We start from the raw sequence: 23,477 nt of genomic DNA, 5'->3' as shown, positions 1-23,477 counted from the left end.
ACCCGCTTGGGTATAGGAAAAGCTTCTGGGAGCCCCGGCACCTCTAGGAACTTGTCCATTTTACATAGTTTCTCTGGGATGACCAAATTTTCACAATCATCCAGAGTGGATAATACCTCCTTAAGCAAAATGCGGAGATGTTCCAATTTAAATTTAAAAGTAATCACATCAGATTCAGCCTGCTGAGAAATGTTCCCTAAATCAGTAATTTCTCCCTCAGACAAAACCTCCCTGGCCCCCTCAGATTGGGTTAGGGGCCCTTCAGAGATATTAATATCAGCGTCGTCATGCTCTTCAGTAACTAAAACAGAGCATCCACGCTTACGCTGACAAGGGTTCATTTTGGCTAAAATGTTTTTGACAGAATTATCCATTACAGCCGTTAATTGTTGCATAGTAAGGAGTATTGGCGCGCTAGATGTACTAGGGGCCTCCTGAGTGGGCAAGACTCGTGTAGACGAAGGAGGGAATGATGCAGTACCATGCTTACTCCCCTCACTTGAGGAATCATCTTGGGCATCATTGTCATTATCACATAAATCACATTTATTTAAATGAATAGGAATTCTGGCTTCCCCACATTCAGAACACAGTCTATCTGGTAGTTCAGACATGTTAAACAGGCATAAACTTGATAAGAAAAAACATGAAGGAATTGTTCAAAATTCACCAAACTTTCACCACAGTGTCTTAAAGCTTTGAAAATATTGCACACCAATTTTGGAAGCTTTAACCCTTAAAATAACGGAACCGGAGCCGTTTTAAGCTTTAACCCCTTTACAGTCCCTGGTATCTGCTTTGCTGAGACCCAACCAAACCCAAAGGGGAATACGATACCAAATGACGCCTTCAGAAGTCTTTTATAAGTATCAGAGCTCCTCTCACATGCGACTGCATGCCATGCCTCTCAAAAACAAGTGCGCAACACCGGCGCGAAAATGAGACTCTGCCTATGCTTTGGGAAAGCCCCTAAAGAATAAGGTGTCTAAAACAGTGCCTGCCGATATTATTATATCAAAATACCCAGAATAAATGATTCCTCAAGGCTAAATAAGTGTTAATATCAATCGATTTAGCCCAAAAAAGGTCTACAGTTTAAATAAGCCCTTGTGAAGCCCTTATTTACAATCGAAATAAACATGGCTTACCGGATCCCATAGGGAAAATGACAGCTTCCAGCATTACATCGTCTTGTTAGAATGTGTCATACCTCAAGCAGCAAAGGACTGCAAACTGTTCCCCCAACTGAAGTTAATTGCTCTCAACAGTCCTGTGTGGAACAGCCATGGATTTTAGTTACGGTTGCTAAAATCATTTTCCTCATACAAACAGAATTCTTCATCTCTTTTCTGTTTCTGAGTAAATAGTACGTACCAGCACTATTTGAAAATAACAAACTCTTGATTGAATAATGAAAAACTACAGTTAAACACTAAAAAACTCTAAGCCATCTCCGTGGAGATGTTGCCTGTACAACGGCAAAGAGAATGACTGGGGTAGGCGGAGCCTAGGAGGGATCATGTGACCAGCTTTGCTGGGCTCTTTGCCATTTCCTGTTGGGGAAGAGAATATCCCACAAGTAAGGATGACGCCGTGGACCGGACACACCTATGTTGGAGAAACTAAGTATAATCACCATAGTCCTCTCACACATCCTATCTAGTCGTTGGGTGCAAGAGAATGACTGGGACTGACGTAGAGGGGAGGAGCTATATGCAGCTCTGCTGGGTGAATCCTCTTGCATTTCCTGTTGGGGAGGAGTTATATCCCAGAAGTAATGATGACCCGTGGACTGATCACACATAACAGAAGAAATAACTCTTCAAAGTTATAAACCATTAAATATGCTTATAAAGTAATCGTTTTAGCCCAGAAAAATGTCTACCAGTCTTTAAAGCCCTTGTGAAGCCCTTTATTCTTATATTTAAAACTAAGAAAATGGCTTACCGGATCCCATAGGGAAAATGACAGCTTCCAGCATTACCAAGTCTTGTTAGAAATGTGTCATACCTCAAGCAGCAAAGTCTGCCCACTGTTTCCCCCAACTGAAGTTACTTCATCTCAACAGTCCTGTGTGGAAACAGCCATCGATTTTAGTAACGGTTGCTAAAATCATCTCCCTCTTACAAACAGAAATCTTCATCTCTTTTCTGTTTCAGAGTAAATAGTACATACCAGCACTATTTTAAAATAACAAACTCTTGATTGAAGAATAAAACTACATTTAAACACCAAAAAACTCTAAGCCATCTCCGTGGAGATGTTGCCTGTGCAACGGCAAAGAGAATGACTGGGGAAGGCGGAGCCTAGGAGGGATCATGTGACCAGCTTTGCTGGGCTCTTTGCCATTTCCTGTTGGGGAAGAGAATATCCCCACAAGTAAGGATGACGCCGTGGACCGGACACACCTATGTTGGAGAAAAAGAGAGAGAGAGAGAAAAAGAGAGAGAGAGAGAGAAAAAGAGAGAGAGAGAGAGAGAGAGAGAAAGAGAGAGAGAAAGAGAGAGAGAGAAAGAGAGAGAGAGAAAAAGAGAGAGAGAGAAAAAGAGAGAGAGAGAAAAAGAGAGAGAGAAAAAGAGAGAGAGAGAAAAAGAGAGAGAGAGAAAAAGAGAGAGAGAGAAAAAGAGAGAGAGAGAGAGAGAGAGAGAAAGAAAGAAAGAGAAAAAGAGAGAGAAAGAAAGAGAAAAAGAGAGAGAAAGAGAGAAAAAGAGAGAAAAAAAAGAAAAGAAAGAAAGATAGAAAGAAAGAAAGATCCTCTGGATTTTAGACATCTGTATACGCTCAATGAGCAGTTCTCTGTAACACTGACTGCATCAGACAATATGCAATTGGAATATGAACAAACACTTAGACAAGATGAACCGTATGTTTTTTAAGCATCTCTTCATCATCTCAGCAGCTATTAATCAATTTTACTACCCTACCCACAACACCAAGATATAGCTGCATACTTAATGCAAGTCAGGTACTGTGTGTTCTAGAAGAATTTAATACTGTTTATTTTATAATCTTACTTTTTTTTGTAAACATTAAACATCTCTATTAAAAATTATAAACTAACAAAGTGTTTAATACAATTTAAATCATACTTGATTTTACTCATTTGACACATTTTAAAACCAGTAAAACAGGTTTATTAATATAATTTAAAGGAAAATGGAAAACAATGGTAAATTAGTGGTGTTTCTAAAAATGTGTTGATTAACATATATCATAATATCAGTAATGCATTTAGATTATTGCATATATGATAAACCCTTTGAAAAAAGTAGCAGTGACTTCTAAATCATGAAAAACTTAAGTTCAGACCTTTTTGATTCCCATTAAAGGTTAAAGTGGACACTCACCCTGGGCTGCCAGTTTTCATACTGCTTCTGTAGGTTTGCCCCAATGGTTTCCAGGGCTTTCTGTGGACCCATGGCCAGAGGATCTGCAAATAAAAAACAGGGCAGTGTTAAAAATAGCTGGAAAATGAGTAGATGTTACACATATGAAAAATGCCAAAACAAAACATGGTTAACTCCTATTTACTAGTCTTAGCAATAATAAAAAATACAAAAGCTGACTTGCATACAGTCTTGTGTTCCTATCTTTTCTTCCATTAATAATGTGTTTCCACAAAGATTTATTTTATCTTCAGAACTTGAGTGCCTATCAGAGATTTATTGTGCTATATTAGTCACTGCCATTGAGAAAACAAAGCTTGAGATTGGAGCTAAAAGTTTCCAGAAACACATTGTTCACGGTCTTTACGTTTATCCACAGATAATTAAAACATCTTAAGTAAAACATAATTTATGTAAGAACTTACCTGATAAATTCATTTCTTTCATATTAACAAGAGTCCATGAGCTAGTGACGTATGGGATATACATTCCTACCAGGAGGGGCAAAGTTTCCCAAACCTTAAAATGCCTATAAATACACCCCTCACCACACCCACAAATCAGTTTAACGAATAGCCAAGAAGTGGGGTGATAAGAAAAAAAGTGCGAAGCATATAAAATAAGGAATTGGAATAATTGTGCTTTATACAAAAAATCATAACCACCACAAAAAAGGGTGGGCCTCATGGACTCTTGTTAATATGAAAGAAATGAATTTATCAGGTAAGTTCTTACATAAATTATGTTTTCTTTCATGTAATTAACAAGAGTCCATGAGCTAGTGACGTATGGGATAATGACTACCCAAGATGTGGATCTTTCCACACAAGAGTCACTAGAGAGGGAGGGATAAAATAAAGACAGCCAATTCCTGCTGAAAATAATCCACACCCAAAATAAAGTTTAACGAAAAACATAAGCAGAAGATTCAAACTGAAATCGCTGCCTGAAGAACTTTTCTACCAAAAACTGCTTCAGAAGAAGAAAATACATCAAAATGGTAGAATTTAGTAAAAGTATGCAAAGAGGACCAAGTTGCTGCTTTGCAGATCTGGTCAACCGAAGCTTCATTCCTAAACGCCCAGGAAGTAGATACTGACCTAGTAGAATGAGCTGTAATTCTCTGAGGCGGAATTTTACCCGACTCAACATAGGCAAGATGAATTAAAGATTTCAACCAAGATGCCAAAGAAATGGCAGAAGCTTTCTGGCCTTTCCTAGAACCGGAAAAGATAACAAATAGACTAGAAGTCTTACGGAAAGATTTCGTAGCTTCAACATAATATTTCAAAGCTCTAACAACATCCAAAGAATGCAACGATTTCTCCTTAGAATTCTTAGGATTAGGACATAATGAAGGAACCACAATTTCTTTACTAATGTTGTTGGAATTCACAACCTTAGGTAAAAATTCAAAAGAAGTTCGCAACACCGCCTTATCCTGATGAAAAATCAGAAAAGGAGACTCACAAGAAAGAGCAGATAATTCAGAAACTCTTCTAGCAGAAGAGATGGCCAAAAGGAACAAAACTTTCCAAGAAAGTAATTTAATGTCCAATGAATGCATAGGTTCAAACGGAGGAGCTTGAAGAGCTCCCAGAACCAAATTCAAACTCCAAGGAGGAGAAATTGACTTAATGACAGGTTTTATACGAACCAAAGCTTGTACAAAACAATGAATATCAGGAAGAATAGCAATCTTTCTGTGAAAAAGAACAGAAAGAGCGGAGATTTGTCCTTTCAAAGAACTTGCGGACAAACCCTTATCTAAATCATCCTGAAGAAACTGTAAAATTCTCGGTATTCTAAAAGAATGCCAAGAAAAATGATGAGAAAGACACCAAGAAATATAAGTCTTCCAGACTCTATAATATATCTCTCGAGATACAGATTTACGAGCCTGTAACATAGTATTAATCACGGAGTCAGAGAAACCTCTTTGACCAAGAATCAAGCGTTCAATCTCCATACCTTTAAATTTAAGGATTTCAGATCCGGATGGAAAAAAGGACCTTGCGACAGAAGGTCTGGTCTTAACGGAAGAGTCCATGGTTGGCAAGATGCCATCCGGACAAGATCCGCATAACAAAACCTGTGAGGCCATGCCGGAGCTATTAGCAGAACAAACGAGCATTCCCTCAGAATCTTGGAGATTACTCTTGGAAGAAGAACTAGAGGCGGAAAGATATAGGCAGGATGATACTTCCAAGGAAGTGATAATGCATCCACTGCCTCCGCCTGAGGATCCCGGGATCTGGACAGATACCTGGGAAGTTTCTTGTTTAGATGAGAGGCCATCAGATCTATCTCTGGGAGCCCCCACATTTGAACAATCTGAAGAAATACCTCTGGGTGAAGAGACCATTCGCCCGGATGCAACGTTTGGCGACTGAGATAATCCGCTTCCCAATTGTCTACACCTGGGATATGAACCGCAGAGATTAGACAGGAGCTGGATTCCGCCCAAACCAAAATTCGAGATACTTCTTTCATAGCCAGAGGACTGTGAGTCCCTCCTTGATGATTGATGTATGCCACAGTTGTGACATTGTCTGTCTGAAAACAAATGAACGATTCTCTCTTCAGAAGAGGCCAAAACTGAAGAGCTCTGAAAATTGCACGGAGTTCCAAAATATTGATCGGTAATCTCACCTCCTGAGATTCCCAAACTCCTTGTGCCGTCAGAGATCCCCACACAGCTCCCCAACCTGTGAGACTTGCATCTGTTGAAATTACAGTCCAGGTCGGAAGAACAAAAGAAGCCCCCTGAATTAAACGATGGTGATCTGTCCACCACGTTAGAGAGTGTCGAACAATCGGTTTTAAAGATATTAATTGATATATCTTTGTGTAATCCCTGCACCATTGGTTCAGCATACAGAGCTGAAGAGGTCGCATGTGAAAACGAGCAAAGGGGATCGCGTCCGATGCAGCAGTCATAAGACCTAGAATTTCCATGCATAAGGCTACCGAAGGGAATGATTGAGACTGAAGGTTTCGACAAGCTGTAATCAATTTTAGACGTCTCTTGTCTGTTAAAGACAGAGTCATGGACACTGAATCTATCTGGAAACCCAGAAAGGTTACCCTTGTTTGAGGAATCAAAGAACTTTTTGGTAAATTGATCCTCCAACCATGATCTTGAAGAAACAACACAAGTCGATTCGTATGAGACTCTGCTAAATGTAAAGACTGAGCAAGTACCAAGATATCGTCCAAATAAGGAAATACCACAATACCCTGTTCTCTGATTACAGACAGAAGGGCACCGAGAATCTTTGTGAAAATTCTTGGAGCTGTAGCAAGGCCAAACGGTAGAGCCACAAATTGGTAATGCTTGTCTAGAAAAGAGAATCTCAGGAACTGATAATGATCTGGATGAATCGGAATATGCAGATATGCATCCTGTAAATCTATTGTGGACATATAATTCCCTTGCTGAACAAAAGGCAATATAGTCCTTACAGTTACCATCTTGAACGTTGGTATCCTTACATAACGATTCAATAATTTTAGATCCAGAACTGGTCTGAAGGAATTCTCCTTCTTTGGTACAATGAAGAGATTTGAATAAAACCCCATCCCCTGTTCCGGAACTGGAACTGGCATAATTACTCCAGCCAACTCTAGATCTGAAACACAATTCAGAAATGCTTGAGCTTTCACTGGATTTACTGGGACACGGGAAAGAAAAAATCTCTTTGCAGGAGGTCTCATCTTGAAACCAATTCTGTACCCTTCTGAAACAATGTTCTGAATCTAAAGATTGTGAACAGAATTGATCCAAATTTCTTTGAAAAAACGTAACCTGCCCCCTACCAGCTGAACTGGAATGAGGGCCGTACCTTCATGTGAACTTAGAAGCAGGCTTTGCCTTTCTAGCAGGCTTGGATTTATTCCAGACTGGAGATGGTTTCCAAACTGAAACTGCTCCTGAGGACGAAGGATCAGGCTTTTGTTCTTTGTTGAAACGAAAGGAACGAAAACGATTGTTAGCCCTGTTTTTACCTTTAGATTTTTTATCCTGTGGTAAAAAAGTTCCTTTCCCACCAGTAACAGTTGAAATAATAGAATCCAACTGAGAACCAAATAATTTGTTTCCCTGGAAAGAAATGGAAAGTAGAGTTGATTTAGAAGCCATATCAGCATTCCAAGTCTTAAGCCATAAAGCTCTTCTGGCTAAGATAGCCAGAGACATAAACCTAACATCAACTCTAATAATATCAAAAATGGCATCACAGATAAAATTATTAGCATGCTGGAGAAGAATAACAATATCATGAGAATCACGATTTGTTACTTGTTGCGCTAGAGTTTCCAACCAAAAAGTTGAAGCTGCAGCAACATCAGCCAATGATATAGCAGGTCTAAGAAGATTACCTGAACACAGATAAGCTTTTCTTAGAAAAGATTCAATTTTTCTATCTAAAGGATCCTTAAACGAGGTACCATCTGACGTAGGAATGGTAGTACGTTTAGCAAGGGTAGAAATAGCCCCATCAACTTTAGGGATTTTGTCCCAAAATTCTAACCTGTCAGGCGGAACAGGATATAATTGCTTAAAACGTTTAGAAGGAGTAAATGAATTACCCAATTTATCCCATTCTTTGGAAATTACTGCAGAAATAGCATTAGGAACAGGAAAAACTTCTGGAATAACCGCAGGAGCTTTAAAAACCTTATCCAAACGAATAGAATTAGTATCAAGAGGACTAGAATCCTCTATTTCTAAAGCAATTAGTACTTCTTTAAGTAAAGAGCGAATAAATTCCATCTTAAATAAATATGAAGATTTATCAGCATCAATCTCTGAGATAGAATCCTCTGAACCAGAAGAGTCCAAAGAATCAGAATGATGGTGTTCATTTAAAAATTCATCTGTAGAGAGAGAAGATTTAAAAGACTTTTTACGTTTACTAGAAGGAGAAATAACAGACAAAGCCTTCTTTATGGATTCAGAAACAAAATCTCTTATGTTATCAGGAACATTCTGCACCTTAGATGTTGAGGGAACTGCAACAGGCAATGGTACATTACTAAAGGAAATATTATCTGCTTTAACAAGTTTGTCATGACAATTATTACAAACAACAGCTGGAGGAATAGCTACCAAAAGTTTACAGCAGATACACTTAGCTTTGGTAGATCCAGCAGGCAGTGATTTTCCTGTAGTATCTTCTGGCTCAGATGCAACGTGAGACATCTTGCAATATGTAAGAGAAAAAACATAATTTATGCTTACCTGATAAATTCATTTCTTCTGTTGTGTGATCAGTCCACGGGTCATCATTACTTCTGGGATATTATCTGCTCCCCTACAGGAAGTGCAAGAGGATTCACCCAGCAGAGTTGCTATATAGCTCCTCCCCTCTACGTCACCTCCAGTCATTCGACCAAAGACCAACGAGAAAGGAGAAGCCAAGGGTGTAGTGGTGACTGAATTATAATTTAAAAATATGTACCTGCCTTAAAAAACAGGGCGGGCCGTGGACTGATCACACAACAGAAGAAATGAATTTATCAGGTAAGCATAAATTATGTTTTCTTCTGTTATGTGTGATCAGTCCACGGGTCATCATTACTTCTGGGATACCAATACCAAAGCAAAAGTACACGGATGACGGGAGGGATAGGCAGGCTCATTATACAGAAGGAACCACTGCCTGAAGAACCTTTCTCCCAAAAATAGCCTCCGAAGAAGCAAAAGTGTCAAATTTGTAAAATTTGGAAAAAGTATGAAGCGAAGACCAAGTTGCAGCCTTGCAAATCTGTTCAACAGAGGCCTCATTCTTAAAGGCCCAAGTGGAAGCCACAGCTCTAGTGGAATGAGCTGTAATTCTTTCAGGAGGCTGCTGTCCAGCAGTCTCATAGGCTAAACGTATTATGCTACGAAGCCAAAAAGAGAGAGAGGTAGCAGAAGCTTTTTGACCTCTCCTCTGTCCAGAATAAACGACAAACAGGGAAGAAGTTTGGCGAAAATCTTTAGTTGCCTGCAAGTAGAACTTGAGGGCACGAACTACGTCCAGATTGTGTAGAAGACGTTCCTTCTTAGAAGAAGGATTTGGACACAAGGATGGAACAACAATCTCTTGATTGATATTCCTGTTAGAGACAACCTTAGGTAAGAAACCAGGTTTAGTACGCAGAACTACCTTGTCTGAGTGAAAGATCAGATAAGGAGAATCACAATGTAGGGCTGATAACTCAGAGACTCTTCGAGCCGAGGAGATAGCCATTAAAAATAGAACTTTCCAAGATAACAATTTTATATCAATGGAATGAAGGGGTTCAAACGGAACACCCTGTAAAACGTTAAGAACTAAGTTTAAACTCCATGGCGGAGCAACAGTTTTAAACACAGGCTTGATCCTAGCTAAAGCCTGACAAAAGGCCTGGATGTCTGAATTTTCTGACAGACGCCTGTGAAACAAGATGGACAGAGCTGAGATCTGTCCCTTTAATGAGCTAGCCGATAAACCCTTTTCTAAACCTTCTTGTAGAAAAGACAATATCCTAGGAATCCTAACCTTACTCCAGGAGTAATCTTTGGATTCACACCAGTATAGGTATTTACGCCATATTTTATGGTAAATCTTTCTGGTAACAGGCTTCCTAGCCTGTATCAGGGTATCAATAACCGACTCAGAAAAAACCACGTTTTGATAAAATCAAGCGTTCAATTTCCAAGCAGTCAGCTTCAGAGAAGTTAGACTTTGATGTTTGAATGGACCCTGAATCAGAAGGTCCTGTCTTAGAGGTAGAGACCAAGGCGGACACGATGACATGCCCACTAGATCTGCATACCAAGTCCTGCGCGGCCATGCAGGCGCTATTAGAATCACTGATGCTCTCTCCTGTTTGATCTTGGCAATCAATCGAGGAAGCAGCGGGAAGGGTGGAAACACATAAGCCATCCTGAAGTTCCAAGGTGCTGTCAAAGCATCTATCAGAACCGCTCCCGGATCCCTGGATCTGGATCCGTAGCGAGGAAGTTTGGCGTTCTGGCGAGACGCCATGAGATCTATCTCTGGTTTGCCCCAACGTCGAAGAATTTGGGTAAAGACCTCCGGATGAAGTTCCCACTCCCCCGGATGAAGAGTCTGGCGACTCAAGAAATCCGCCTCCCAGTTCTCCACTCCCGGGATGTGGATTGCTGACAGGTGGCAAGAGTGAGACTCTGCCCAGCGAATTATCTTTGATACTTCTATCATTGCTAGGGAGCTTCTTGTCCCTCCCTGATGGTTGATGTAAGCTACAGTCGTGATGTTGTCCGACTGAAACCTGATGAACCCCCGAGTCTTTAACTGGGGCCAAGCTAGAAGGGCATTGAGAACTGCTCTCAATTCCAGAATGTTTATTGGCAGGAGACTTTCCTCCTGACTCCATAGTCCCTGAGCCTTCAGAGAATTCCAGACAGCGCCCCAACCTAGAAGGCTGGCGTCTGTTGTTACAATTGTCCAGTCCGGCCTGCTGAACGGCATCCCCCTGGACAGATGTGGCCGAGAAAGCCACCATAGAAGAGAGTTTCTGGTCTCTTGATCCAGATTCAGAGTGGGGGACAAATCTGAGTAATCCCCATTCCACTGACTCAGCATGCACAATTGCAGCGGTCTGAGATGTAGGCGTGCAAAGGGAACTATGTCCATTGCTGCTACCATTAAGCCGATCACCTCCATGCATTGAGCTACTGACGGGAGTTGAATGGAATGAAGGACACGGCATGCATTTAGAAGCTTTGTTAATCTGTCTTCTGTCAGATAAATCTTCATTTCTACAGAATCTATAAGAGTCCCCAAGAATGGAACTCTTGTGAGAGGCAAGAGAGAACTCTTCTTTTCGTTCACTTTCCATCCATGCGACCTTAGAAATGCCAGAACTAACTCTGTATGAGACTTGGCAGTTTGAAAGCTTGAAGCTTGTATCAGAATGTCGTCTAGGTACGGAGCTACCGAAATTCCTCGCGGTCTCAGAACCGCTAGAAGGGCACCCAGAACCTTTGTGAAGATTCTTGGAGCCGTAGCCAATCCGAATGGAAGGGCTACAAACTGGTAATGCCTGTCTAAGAAGGCAAACCTTAGATACCGGTAATGATCTTTGTGAATCGGTATGTGAAGGTAAGCATCCTTTAAATCCACTGTGGTCATGTACTGACCCTTTTGGATCATGGGTAAGATTGTCCGAATAGTTTCCATTTTGAACGATGGAACTCTTAGGAATTTGTTTAGGATCTTTAAATCCAAGATTGGCCTGAAAGTTCCCTCTTTTTTGGGAACCACAAACAGGTTTGAGTAAAACCCTTGTCCTTGTTCCGACCGCGGAACCGGATGGATCACTCCCATTAATAATAGATCTTGTACACAGCGTAGAAACGCGTCTTTCTTTATTTGGTTTGTTGACAACCTTGACAGATGAAATCTCCCTCTTGGGGGAGAGAATTTGAAGTCTAGAAGGTATCCCTGAGATATGATCTCTAGCGCCCAGGGATCCTGGACATCTCTTGCCCAAGCCTGGGCGAAGAGAGAGAGTCTGCCCCCCACTAGATCCGGTCCCGGATCGGGGGCCCTCGGTTCATGCTGTCTTAGGGGCAGCAGCAGGTTTCCTGGCCTGCTTGCCCTTGTTCCAGGACTGGTTAGGTTTCCAGCCTTGTCTGTAACGAGCAACAGCTCCTTCCTGTTTTGGTGCAGTGGAAGTTGGTGCTGCTCCTGCTTTGAAATTCCGAAAGGGACGAAAATTAGACTGTCTAGCCTTAGCTTTGGCTTTGTCTTGAGGTAGAGCGTGGCCCTTACCTCCTGTAATGTCAGCAATAATTTCTTTCAAACCGGGCCCAAATAAAGTTTGCCCCTTGAAAGGTATATTAAGTAATTTGGACTTAGAAGTTACATCAGCCGACCAGGATTTTAGCCACAGCGCCCTACGTGCCTGAATGGCGAATCCTGAATTCTTAGCCGTAAGTTTGGTTAAATGTACTACGGCCTCCGAAATGAATGAATTAGCTAGTTTAAGGACTCTAAGCCTGTCCGTAATGTCGTCCAGCGTAGCTGAACTAAGGTTCTCTTCCAGAGACTCAATCCAAAATGCTGCCGCAGCCGTGATCGGCGCGATGCATGCAAGGGGTTGTAATATAAAACCTTGTTGAACAAACATTTTCTTAAGGTAACCCTCTAATTTTTTATCCATAGGATCTGAAAAAGCACAGCTATCCTCCACCGGGATAGTGGTACGCTTAGCTAAAGTAGAAACTGCTCCCTCCACCTTAGGGACCGTTTGCCATAAGTCCCGTGTGGTGGCGTCTATTGGAAACATCTTTCTAAATATTGGAGGGGGTGAGAACGGCACACCGGGTCTATCCCACTCCTTAGTAACAATTTCAGTTAATCTCTTAGGTATAGGAAAAACGTCAGTACTCGCCGGTACCGCAAAGTATTTATCCAACCTACACATTTTCTCTGGTATTGCAACAGTGTTACAATCGTTAAGAGCTGCTAAAACCTCCCCTAGTAATACACGGAGGTTTTCCAATTTAAATTTAAAATTTGAAATATCTGAATCCAATCTGCTTGGATCAGAACCGTCACCTACAGAATGAAGCTCTCCGTCCTCATGCTCTGCAAGCTGTGACGCAGTATCAGACATGGCCCTAGAATTATCAGCGCACTCTGTTCTCACCCCAGAGTGATCACGCTTGCCTCTTAGTTCTGGTAATTTAGCCAAAACTTCAGTCATAACAGTAGCCATATCTTGTAATGTTATCTGTAATGGCTGCCCAGATGTACTAGGCGCCATAATATCACGCACCTCCCGGGCGGGAGATGCAGGTACTGACACGTGAGGCGAGTTAGTCGGCATAACTCTCCCCTCGCTGTTTGGTGAAATTTGTTCAATTTGTACAGATTGACTTTTATTTAAAGTAGCATCAATACAGTTAGTACATAAATTTCTATTGGGCTCCACCTTGGCATTGGAACAAATGACACAGGTATCTTCCTCTGAATCAGACATGTTTAACACACTAGCAATAAACATGCAACTCGGTTACAATTTTATTTAATAAAAACGTACTGTGCCTCAAGAAGCACTAAACGATTAAATGACAGTTGAAATAATGAACTGAAAAACAGTTATAGCATCACTCTTAACAAACAACACAACTTTTTAGCAAAGGTTTGTTCCCATTAGTAAAATAACACTAATTAAATTTTAAACATAAAAATTACAGAGTAACGTTTTTTTTAAATCACAGTCACTATATAAGTCTCACAGCTCTGCTGAGAGAATCTACCTCCCTTCAAAGAAGTTTGAAGACCCCTGAGTTCTGTTAGAGATGAACCGGATCATGCAGAAAAACTGACTGGAAATTTTTGATGCGTAGCAAAGAGCGCCAAAAACGGCCCCTCCCTCTCACACACAGCAGTGAGAGAGAAACGAAACTGTCATAATTAACACAAGCAAAACTGCCAAGTGGAAAAATAATGCCCAAATATTTATTCACTCAGTACCTCACTAATGCAAACGATTCTACATTCCAGCAAAAAACGTTTAACATGAAAAATACCTAATAAAAGGTTTAATGTACTTTTACAGAGTAATTCCGGTGAAATACCATCCCCAGAATACTAAAGTGTAGAGCATACATACATGTTCATTATAACGGTATGGCAGGATTTTTTCATCAATTCCATTCAGAAAATAAAAACTGCTACATACCTCAATGCAGATTCAACTGCCCGCTGTCCCCTGATCTGAAGTCTTTACCTCCCTCAGATGGCCGAGAAACAGCAATATGATCTTAACTACTCCGGTTAAAATCATAAGAAAAACTCTGGTAGATTCTTCTTCAAACTCTGCCAGAGAGGTAATAACACGCTCCGGTGCTATTGTAAAATAACAAACTTTTGATTGAAGTTCTAAAAACTAAATATAATCACCATAGTCCTCTCACACCTCCTATCTAGTCTTTGGGTGCAAGAGAATGACTGGAGGTGACGTAGAGGGGAGGAGCTATATAGCAACTCTGCTGGGTGAATCCTCTTGCACTTCCTGTAGGGGAGCAGATAATATCCCAGAAGTAATGATGACCCGTGGACTGATCACACATAACAGAAGAAAACAACATATAAAGCAAAATAGATCAAATTCCTTATAAGACAGTTTCAGGAATGGGAAAGAATGCCAAACATCAAGCTTCTAGCAACCAGAAGCAAATGAAAAATGAGACTGAAATAATGTGGAGACAAAAGCGACGCCCATATTTTTTAGCGCCAAATAAGACGCCCACATTATTTGGCGCCTAAATGCTTTTGGCGCCAAAAATGACGCCACATCCGGAACGCCGACATTTTTGGCGCAAAATAACGTCAAAAAATGACGCAACTTCCGGCGACACGTATGACGCCGGAAACGGAAAAGAATTTTTGCGCCAAAAAAGTCCGCGCCAAGAACAGCCCACAGGAAAAAAAGAGTCAAATTTTTGAAGGTAAGAAAAAAATGATTAATTCAAATGCATTATCCCAAATATGAAACTGACTGTCTGAAAATAAGGAAAGTTGAACATTCTGAGTCAAGGCAAATAAATGTTTGAATACATATATTTAGAACTTTATAAACAAAGTTCCCAACCATAGCTTAGAGTGTCACAGAAAATAAGACTTACTTACCCCAGGACACTCATCTACATGTTTGTAGAAAGCCAAACCAGTACTGAAACGAGAATCAGTAGAGGAAATGGTAAATATAAGAGTATATCGTCGATCTGAAAAGGGAGGTAAGAGATGAATCTCTACGACCGATAACAGAGAACCTTATGAAATAGACCCCGTAGAAGGAGATCACTGCATTCAATAGGCAATACTCTCCTCACATCCCTCTGACATTCACTGCACGCTGAGAGGAAAACCGGGCTCCAACTTGCTGCGGAGCGCATATCAACGTAGAATCTAGCACAAACTTACTTCACCACCTCCCTTGGAGGCAAAGTTTGTAAAACTGATTTGTGGGTGTGGTGAGGGGTGTATTTATAGGCATTTTAAGGTTTGGGAAACTTTGCCCCTCCTGGTAGGAATGTATATCCCATACGTCACTAGCTCATGGACTCTTGTTAATTACATGAAAGAAATGTGGGTGTCATGTCCCTTTAAGTGGTCTCTAAACACAAAAGACAATGAATGCATGAAGACAAAGATTATATTAAAAGGACAGTCAACACCAGAATTTTTGAGGTTTTAAAAGATATATAATCCCTTAATTACCCATTCCTTAGTTTTGCATAACCAACACAGTTATAATAATACACGTTTTACCTCTGTAATTACCTTGTATCTAAGCCTCTGCAGACTGCCCTCTTATTTCACTTCTTTTGACAGACTTGCATTTCAGCCAATCAGTGCTCACTCCTAGGTAAATTCACATGCATGTGCTCAATGTTATCTATATGAAACACATGAACTAACGCCCTCTAGTGATAAACAACTGTCAAATGCAGAGGCGGCCTTCAAGGTCTAAGACATTAGCATACGAACCTCCTAGGTTTAGCTTTCAACAAAGAATACCAAGAAAAAAAGCGAAATTAGTGATTAAAGCAAATTGGAAAGTTGTTTAAAATGACATGCCCTATTTGAATCATGAATGTTTTTTTTGGACTTGACTGTCCTTTTAAAACAACAGTAAAAAAAAAAAAAAAAAAAAAAAAAAAAAGTAAAGTTACTGTTCGACCAGTTTCTTAAAGCTCTCAAACTCAGGGCTAAATCTTATGCAATAATCCAATATGTATGTGTTGACTAAGTAGTAGGACATCTTTTGGTGTAGTGTATACATTTTTGTAACCTAATCATAGGTTTGGCCACCTGCTACTTGAGTCCCAGAGGCAGAACTTTTTTTCACTTTCTGCAATGAGTTTTTTTAGTTAAAAATTTGCTGCAGATCATAATTTTAAATAAAAATAATTTTTAAATTAGGCAGTTACACTAAAGCACCAGTTTAATTGCAATGCGTTGGTTAACTGGAGGATAAAGTAATTTTTTAAGTTTTATTATATAGTGCAATAGTTGCAGACAAAAGAAATTGTAAAAAATGTCTCTTGAATAAATGTTTCCTTTTCTTTTGGTCTAACATAGAAATATAGTAATAAAAATGTGCATTGCTCATAAGAACGTCTTAGATTCAGAAAAAAAACAGCTTTGCAGACTGGGAAAGGCTAAGGGTGGGTTTGAGCTAGTAAACCAATGCACTGCTGCTTTGCAGCGCTACTGCATATTTGACTGTTCTCTTCAAACAGCACTTTGCCCTGGATGCACTGTGATAAGAAAAACGTACACAGTACAGCCAGAGCACACCCCTGTTTGAAGAGAACAGCCAAATGTGGAGCAGCATTGCAAAGTTAAATCGTTGGCAGTTCCTGCATGTGTCTTTTTCTTTCTGCAGACATGCTGCATTTTCTGCGATGACATCTCAGATCACTGCATGTTCTGCCTTGGGGCTTGAGCTCACTAAACCCAATGAAATTACCATTATATCTGCCTATCACCGAGCGGCAAAACTATCCATAAAACTGCTCAGTTTAAATAAGAGGGCAGAGCTATGGGGGACTAATCTATAACTTCAGCCCATCCAAACTGGATTAATGATCATGTTGAACTTTGAGATTATACCTCCAATAGCCCCCCTCCAATGGCCTCTTATGCAAGCACCCCCGTTTTCAATGATTCACAGTAAGGTATCATTAAATACTGAGCCTATTGATGAACACAACTGGCAGTAAGTTATGGAGGTAATTATTTTAAGTACTATTTATTTACTTATCACAAGTCTTTCTATGGGGCTTGATTTTTTTATAGCGCGGCCCCACCGCTTTTCCAAGAGGCCTGCAAGAGGGAGGTCATAATAGAGCGGACTTGACTCTGGTGGCAAAACCCGCTCTAATATGGCCTGAAAAAATCTTATCAATCAGCAGCGTAAAGGGTACGTCATGGTTGTTAAGGGGTTACATACAGGTTTGTTTGATTTTTTTATATTAAAAAGGGTCAAGTAATAAAGTTATTAGGAGGAAGCCCTTAAGATGGAGGATTTGGTTGGCGAAAGCTGTGTTAAATTTAGGATGTCTTAGGGACACATTAACTTAAGGGATTTATAGCAATGGGGATCTCGTAGCTAAAAAAACAAAATGTAGGCTTAGCTGATAACAAAAAAAAAAATGTACGATGGTGAGAGTCCATAAGTAAACACGTGTGGGAATATTCCCCTCCTGACCACTAAGAGGAAGCAAAAGACAACCCAACACACAACCAGAGCTTTAAATCCCTCCAACTTCCCATGATACTCAGTCATACATATAGCCAAGTAGATGAGGAAAAAAGAAAAGCACCACTGCTATGCCTCGCGGTCTGAGAACCGCCAAAAGAGACCCTAGAACCTTTGTGAAGATTCTGGGTGCTGTGGCCAACCCGAAGGGAAGAGCCACAAACTGATGTTTGTCCAGAAAGGCAAACCTTAGAAACCGATGATGATCCTTGTGGATAGGAATATGAAGGTAAGCATCCTTCAAGTCCACAGTAGTCATATATTGACCCTCCTGGATCATTGGTAAAATTGTTCGTATAGTCTCCATCTTGAACGATGGGACTCTGAGAAATTTGTTTAGACACTTGAGGTCTAAGATGGGTCTGAAAGTGCCCTCTTTTCTGGAAACCACAAATAGATTTGAGTAAAACCCCTGTCCTTGATTTTGGAACTGGACAAATTACTCCCATGGTAACAAGGTCTTTTACACAGCGTAAGAACGCCTCTGTTTTTATCTGATCTGCAGATAATCTTGAAAGAAGAAACATCCCTCTTGGGAGAAAATCCTTGAAATTCAACTAATAACCGTGGGTCACTATTTCTAGTGTCCAGGGGTCCTGAACATCTCTTGCCCAAGCCTGGACAAAGAAAGAGTCTGCCCCCCTACTAGATCCGGTCCCGGATTGGGGGCCGCCCCTTCATGCTGTCATAGTAGCAGCAGCGGGCTTCTTAGATTGTTTACCTTTATTCCAATTTTGGTTAGGTCTCCAGACTGACTCAGAATGGGTAAAATTCCCTTCCTGCTTTGAGGAGGAAGAGGAAGTAGAAAGTCCTCCCTTAAAATTCCGAAAGGAAATTATTCTGTTTACCCTTCCTCTTAACAGACTTATCCCGAGGTAGGGCATGGCCTTTACCTCCTGTAATGTCAGAAATGATTTCCTTCAATTCTGGCCCGAAAAGGGTCTTACCTTTAAAGGGAATAGCTAAAAGCTTATGTTTTGATGACACATCAGCAGACCAAGATTTGAGCCACAATGCTCTAAAATAGCAAATCCTGCATTTTTCACCGCTAATTTAGCAATTTGAAAAGCGGCATCAGTAATAAAAGAATTTGCTAACTTGAGAGCCTTAATTCTATCCAAAAAATTATTTATGTAAGAACTTACCTGATAAATTAATTTCTTTCATATTGGCAAGAGTCCATGAGCTAGTGACGTATGGGATATACATTCCTACCAGGAAGGGCAAAGTTTCCCAAACCTCAAAATGCCTATAAATACACCCCCACCACACCCACAATTCAGTTTAACAAATAGCCAAGAAGTGGGGTGATAAGAAAGCAGCAAAAGCATCAACAAGGAATTGGAATAATTGTGCTTTATACAAAAAAATCATAACCACCACAAAAAGGGTGGGCCTCATGGACTCTTGCCAATATGAAAGGTATTAATTTATCAGGTAAGTTCTTAAATAAATTATGCTTTCTTTCATGTAATTGGCAAGAGTCCATGAGCTAGTGACGTATGGGATAGCAAATACCCAAGATGTGGAACTCCACGCAAGAGTCACTAGAGAGGGAGGGATAAAAATAAAGACAGCCAATTCCGCTGAAAAAAGAATCCACAACCCAAATCAAAAAGTTTTAATCTTTACAATGAAAAAAAATGAAATTATAAGCAGAAGAATCAAACTGAAACCGCTGCCTGAAGAACTTTTCTACCAAAAACTGCTTCTGAAGAAGCAAAAACATCAAAATGGTAGAATTTAGTAAAAGTATGCAAAGAAGACCAAGTTGCTGCTTTGCAAATCTGATCAACAGAAGCTTCATTCTTAAAAGCCCAGGAAGTAGAAACTGACCTAGTAGAATGAGCCGTAATCCTCTGAGGCGGAGATTTACCCGACTCCAAATAAGCATGATGAATCAAAAGCTTTAACCAAGATGCCAAAGAAATGGCAGAAGCCTTCTGACCTTTCCAAGAACCAGAAAAGATAACAAATAGACTAGAAGTCTTCCTGAAATCTTTAGTAGCTTCAACATAATATTTCAAAGCTCTAACCACGTTCAAAGAGTGTAAAGATCTTTCCAAAGAATTCTTAGGATTAGGACAGAACGAAAGGACAACAATTTCTCTACTAATGTTGTTGGAATTCACAACTTTAGGTAAAAATTTAAAAGAAGTCTGCAAAACCACCTTATCCTGATGAAAAATCAGAAAAGGAGACTCACAAGAAAGAGCAGATAATTCAGAAACTCTTCTAGCAGAAGAGATGGCCAAAAGAAACAATACTTTCCAAGAAAGTAATTTAATGTCCACAGAATGCATAGGCTCAAACGGAGGAGCCTGTAAAGCCCTCAATACCAAATTAAGACTCCAAGGAGGAGAAATTGGCTTAATGACTGGCTTGATACGAACCAAAGCCTGTACAAAACAATGAATGTCAGGAAGATTAGCAATTTTTCTGTGAAACAAAACAGAAAGAGCAGAGATTTGTCCTTTCAAGGAACTTGCAGACAAACCCTTATCCAAACCCTTATCCATCCTGAAGAAACTGTAAAATTCTAGGAATTCTAAAAGAATGCCAAGAAAATTTATGAGAAGAACACCATGAAATGTAAGTCTTCCAAACTCGGAAATAAATCTTTCTAGACACAGATTTGCGAGCCGGCAACATAGTATTAATCACTGAGTCAGAGAAACCTCTATGACTAAGCATTAAACGTTCAATCTCCATACCTTCAAATTTACTGATTTGAGATCCTCATGGAAAAATGGACCTTGAGATAGAAGGTCTGGCCTTAACGGAAGTGGCCAAGGTTGGCAACTGGACATCCGAACAAGATCCGCATACCAAAGCCTGTGTGGCCATGCTGGAGCCACCAGCAGTACAAATTAACGCTCCATTATGATTTTGGAAATCACTCTTGGAAAAGAACTAGAGGCAGAAAGATATAAGCAGGTTGATAATTCCAAGGAAGTGACAACGCATCCACTGCTTCCGCCTAAGGATCCCTGGATCTGGACAGATACCTGGGAAGTTTCCTGTTTAGATGAGAAGCTATCAGATCTATTTCTGGAAGCCCCCACATCTGAACAATCTGAAGAAACACATCTGGGTGAAGAGACCATTCTTCCGAATGTAAAGTCTGGCGACTGAGATAATCCGCTTCCCAATTGTCTATACCTGGGATATGGACCACAGAGATTAGACAGGAGCTGGATTCCGCCCATGCAAGTATCCAAGATACTTCTTTCATAGCTTGAGGACTGTGAGTCCCACCTTGATGATTGACATACGCTACGGTTGTGACATTGTCTGTCTGAAAACAAATAAACGGTTCTCTCTTCAGAAGAGGCCAAAACTGAAGAGCTCTGAGAATCGCACGGAGTTCCAAAATATTGATTGGTAATCTCGCCTCTTGAGATTTCCAAACCCCCTGCGCTGTCAGAGATCCCCACACAGCTCCCCAACCTGAAAGACTTGCATCTGTTGAAATCACAGTCCAGGTTGGATGAAGAAAAGAGGCCCCCTGGACCAAACAGTGGTGATCTAACCACCAAGTCAGAGATAGTCGAATATTGGGATTTAAGGATATTAATTGTGATATCTTTGTATAATCCCTGCACCATTGGTTCAGCATACAAAGCTGAAGAGGTCTCATGTGAAAACGAGCAAAGGGGATCGCGTCCGATGCTGCAGTCATGAGACCTAAAACCTCCATGCACATAGCTGCTGAAGGGAACGACTGAGACTGAAGGTTCCGACAAGCTGAAACCAATTTCAGACGTCTTTTGTCTGTTAGAGACAAAGTCATGGATACTGAATCTATTTGGAATCCTAAAAAGTTTACCCTTGTCTGAGGAATCATGGAACTTTTTGTTAAATTGATCCTCCAACCATGTCTTTGAAGAAACAACACTAGTTGATTCGTGTGAGATTCTGCAGAATGTAAAGACTGAGCAAGAACCAAGATATCGTCCAAATAAGGAAACACCGCAATAACATGCTCTCTGATTACAGAGAGAAGGGCACCGAGAACCTTTGAAAAAATCCTTGGAGCTGTTGCTAGGCCAAAAGGAAGAGCAACAAATTGGTAATGCTTGTCTAGAAAAGAGAATCTCAGGAACTGATAATGATCTGGATGAATCGGAATATGTGGACATATAATGCCCTTGCTGAACAAAAGGCAGAATAGTCCTTATAGTCACAATTTTGAATGTTGGTATTCTTACATAACGATTCAACATTTTTAGATCCAGAACTGGTCTGAAAGAATTCTCTTTCTTTGGAACAATGAACAGATTTGAATGAAACCCCAGACCCCGTTCCAGATATGGAACTGGCACAATTACCCCGGATAACTCCAGGTCTGAAACACACTTCAGGAAAGCCTGAGCCTTTACTGGGTTCACTGGAATGCGTGAGGGAAAGAAACTTCTCACAGGCGGTCTTACCTTGAAACCTATTCTGTACCCTTGAGAAACAATGTTCTGAATCCAATGATTTTGGATTGAATTGATCCAAACATCCTTGAAAAATCGAAGTCTGCCCCCTACCAGCTGCGCTGGAATGAGGGCCGCACCTTCATGCGGACTTGGGGGCTGGTTTTGATTTTCTAAAAGGCTTGGATTTATACCAGACTGGAGAAGGCTTCCAATTGGAAACCGTTCCTTTAGGGGGAAGGGTCAGGTTTCTGTTCCTTATTCTGACGAAAGGAAAGAAAACGGTTAGCAGCCCTAAATTTACCCTTAGATTTTTTATCCTGAGGCAAAAAGGCTCCCTTCCCCCCAGTGACAGTTGAAATTCTAGAATCCAACTGAGAACCAAACAATTTATTACCTTGGAAAGATAGAGATAGCAACGTTGACTTAGAAGTCATATCCGCATTCCAAGATTTAAGCCATAAAGCTTTTCTAGCAAAAATAGCTAAAGACATATACCTGTCATCAATTCTAATGATATCAAAAATGGCATCACAAATGAAATTATTAGCATATTGAATTAGCTTAACAATGCTATACACATTAGGATCTGATACTTGTTGCGCTAAAGTTTCCAACCAAAAAGTTGAAGCTGCAGCAACATCAGCCAAAGAAATAGCAGGCCTAAGAAGATGACCTGAACATAAATAAGCCTTCCTTAGATAAGATTCAAGCTTCCTATCTAAAGTATCTTTAAAAGAAGTACTATCTGCCGTAGGAATAGTAGTACGCTTAGCAAGAGTAGAGATAGCCCCATCAACTTTGGGGATCTTTTCCAAAAACTCCAATCTATCAGTCGGCAAAGGGTACAGTCTCTTAAACCTTAAAGGAGGAGTAAATGAAGTACCCAGACTATTCCATTCCCTAGAAATTACCTCTGAAATAGCATCAGGAACTGGAAAAACCTCTGGAATAACTACATGAGGTTTAAAAACCGAATTTAAACGTTTACTGGTTTTAATATCAAGAGGACTAGTCTCCTCCATATCTAATGCAATCAACACCTCTTTAATAAAGAACGAATATACTCCATTTTAAATAAATATGAAGTTTTGTCAGTGTCAATATCTGAGGCAGAATCTTCTGAACCAGATAGATCCTCATCAGAGATAGATAAATCAGAATGCTGTTGGTCATTTAAAAATTCATCGAATTTATGAGAAGTTTTAAAAGACCTTTTACGTTTATTAGAAGGTGGTATAACAGACAGGGCCTTCTGAATAGAATTAGAAACAAATTCTCTCACATTAACAGGAATATCCTGAACATTAGATGTTGAAGGAACAACAACAGGTAATGGACTACTACTAATGGAAATATTGTCTGCTTTAGAAAGTTT

At 40.3% G+C, this 23,477-nt stretch overlaps 1 protein-coding gene across 1 annotated transcript in view; it reads right to left on the bottom strand.

The window, feature by feature from the left end:
- RPTOR (regulatory associated protein of MTOR complex 1) overlaps positions 1-23,477 on the bottom strand; it is a gene marked incomplete in the record, with an annotated part of 987,319 nt that overhangs the window by 704,198 nt on the left and 259,644 nt on the right. The window contains 1 exon segment of the mRNA XM_053706573.1: positions 3,348-3,430. Within this exon segment, the coding sequence (XP_053562548.1) occupies positions 3,348-3,430 (83 nt within the window).

The sequence above is a fragment of the Bombina bombina genome, chromosome 1, assembly GCF_027579735.1.
Source record: "Bombina bombina isolate aBomBom1 chromosome 1, aBomBom1.pri, whole genome shotgun sequence".
In the NCBI taxonomy this organism is placed as follows: domain Eukaryota; kingdom Metazoa; phylum Chordata; class Amphibia; order Anura; family Bombinatoridae; genus Bombina; species Bombina bombina.
This window is presented reverse-complemented; position numbering and strand designations above follow the sequence as displayed.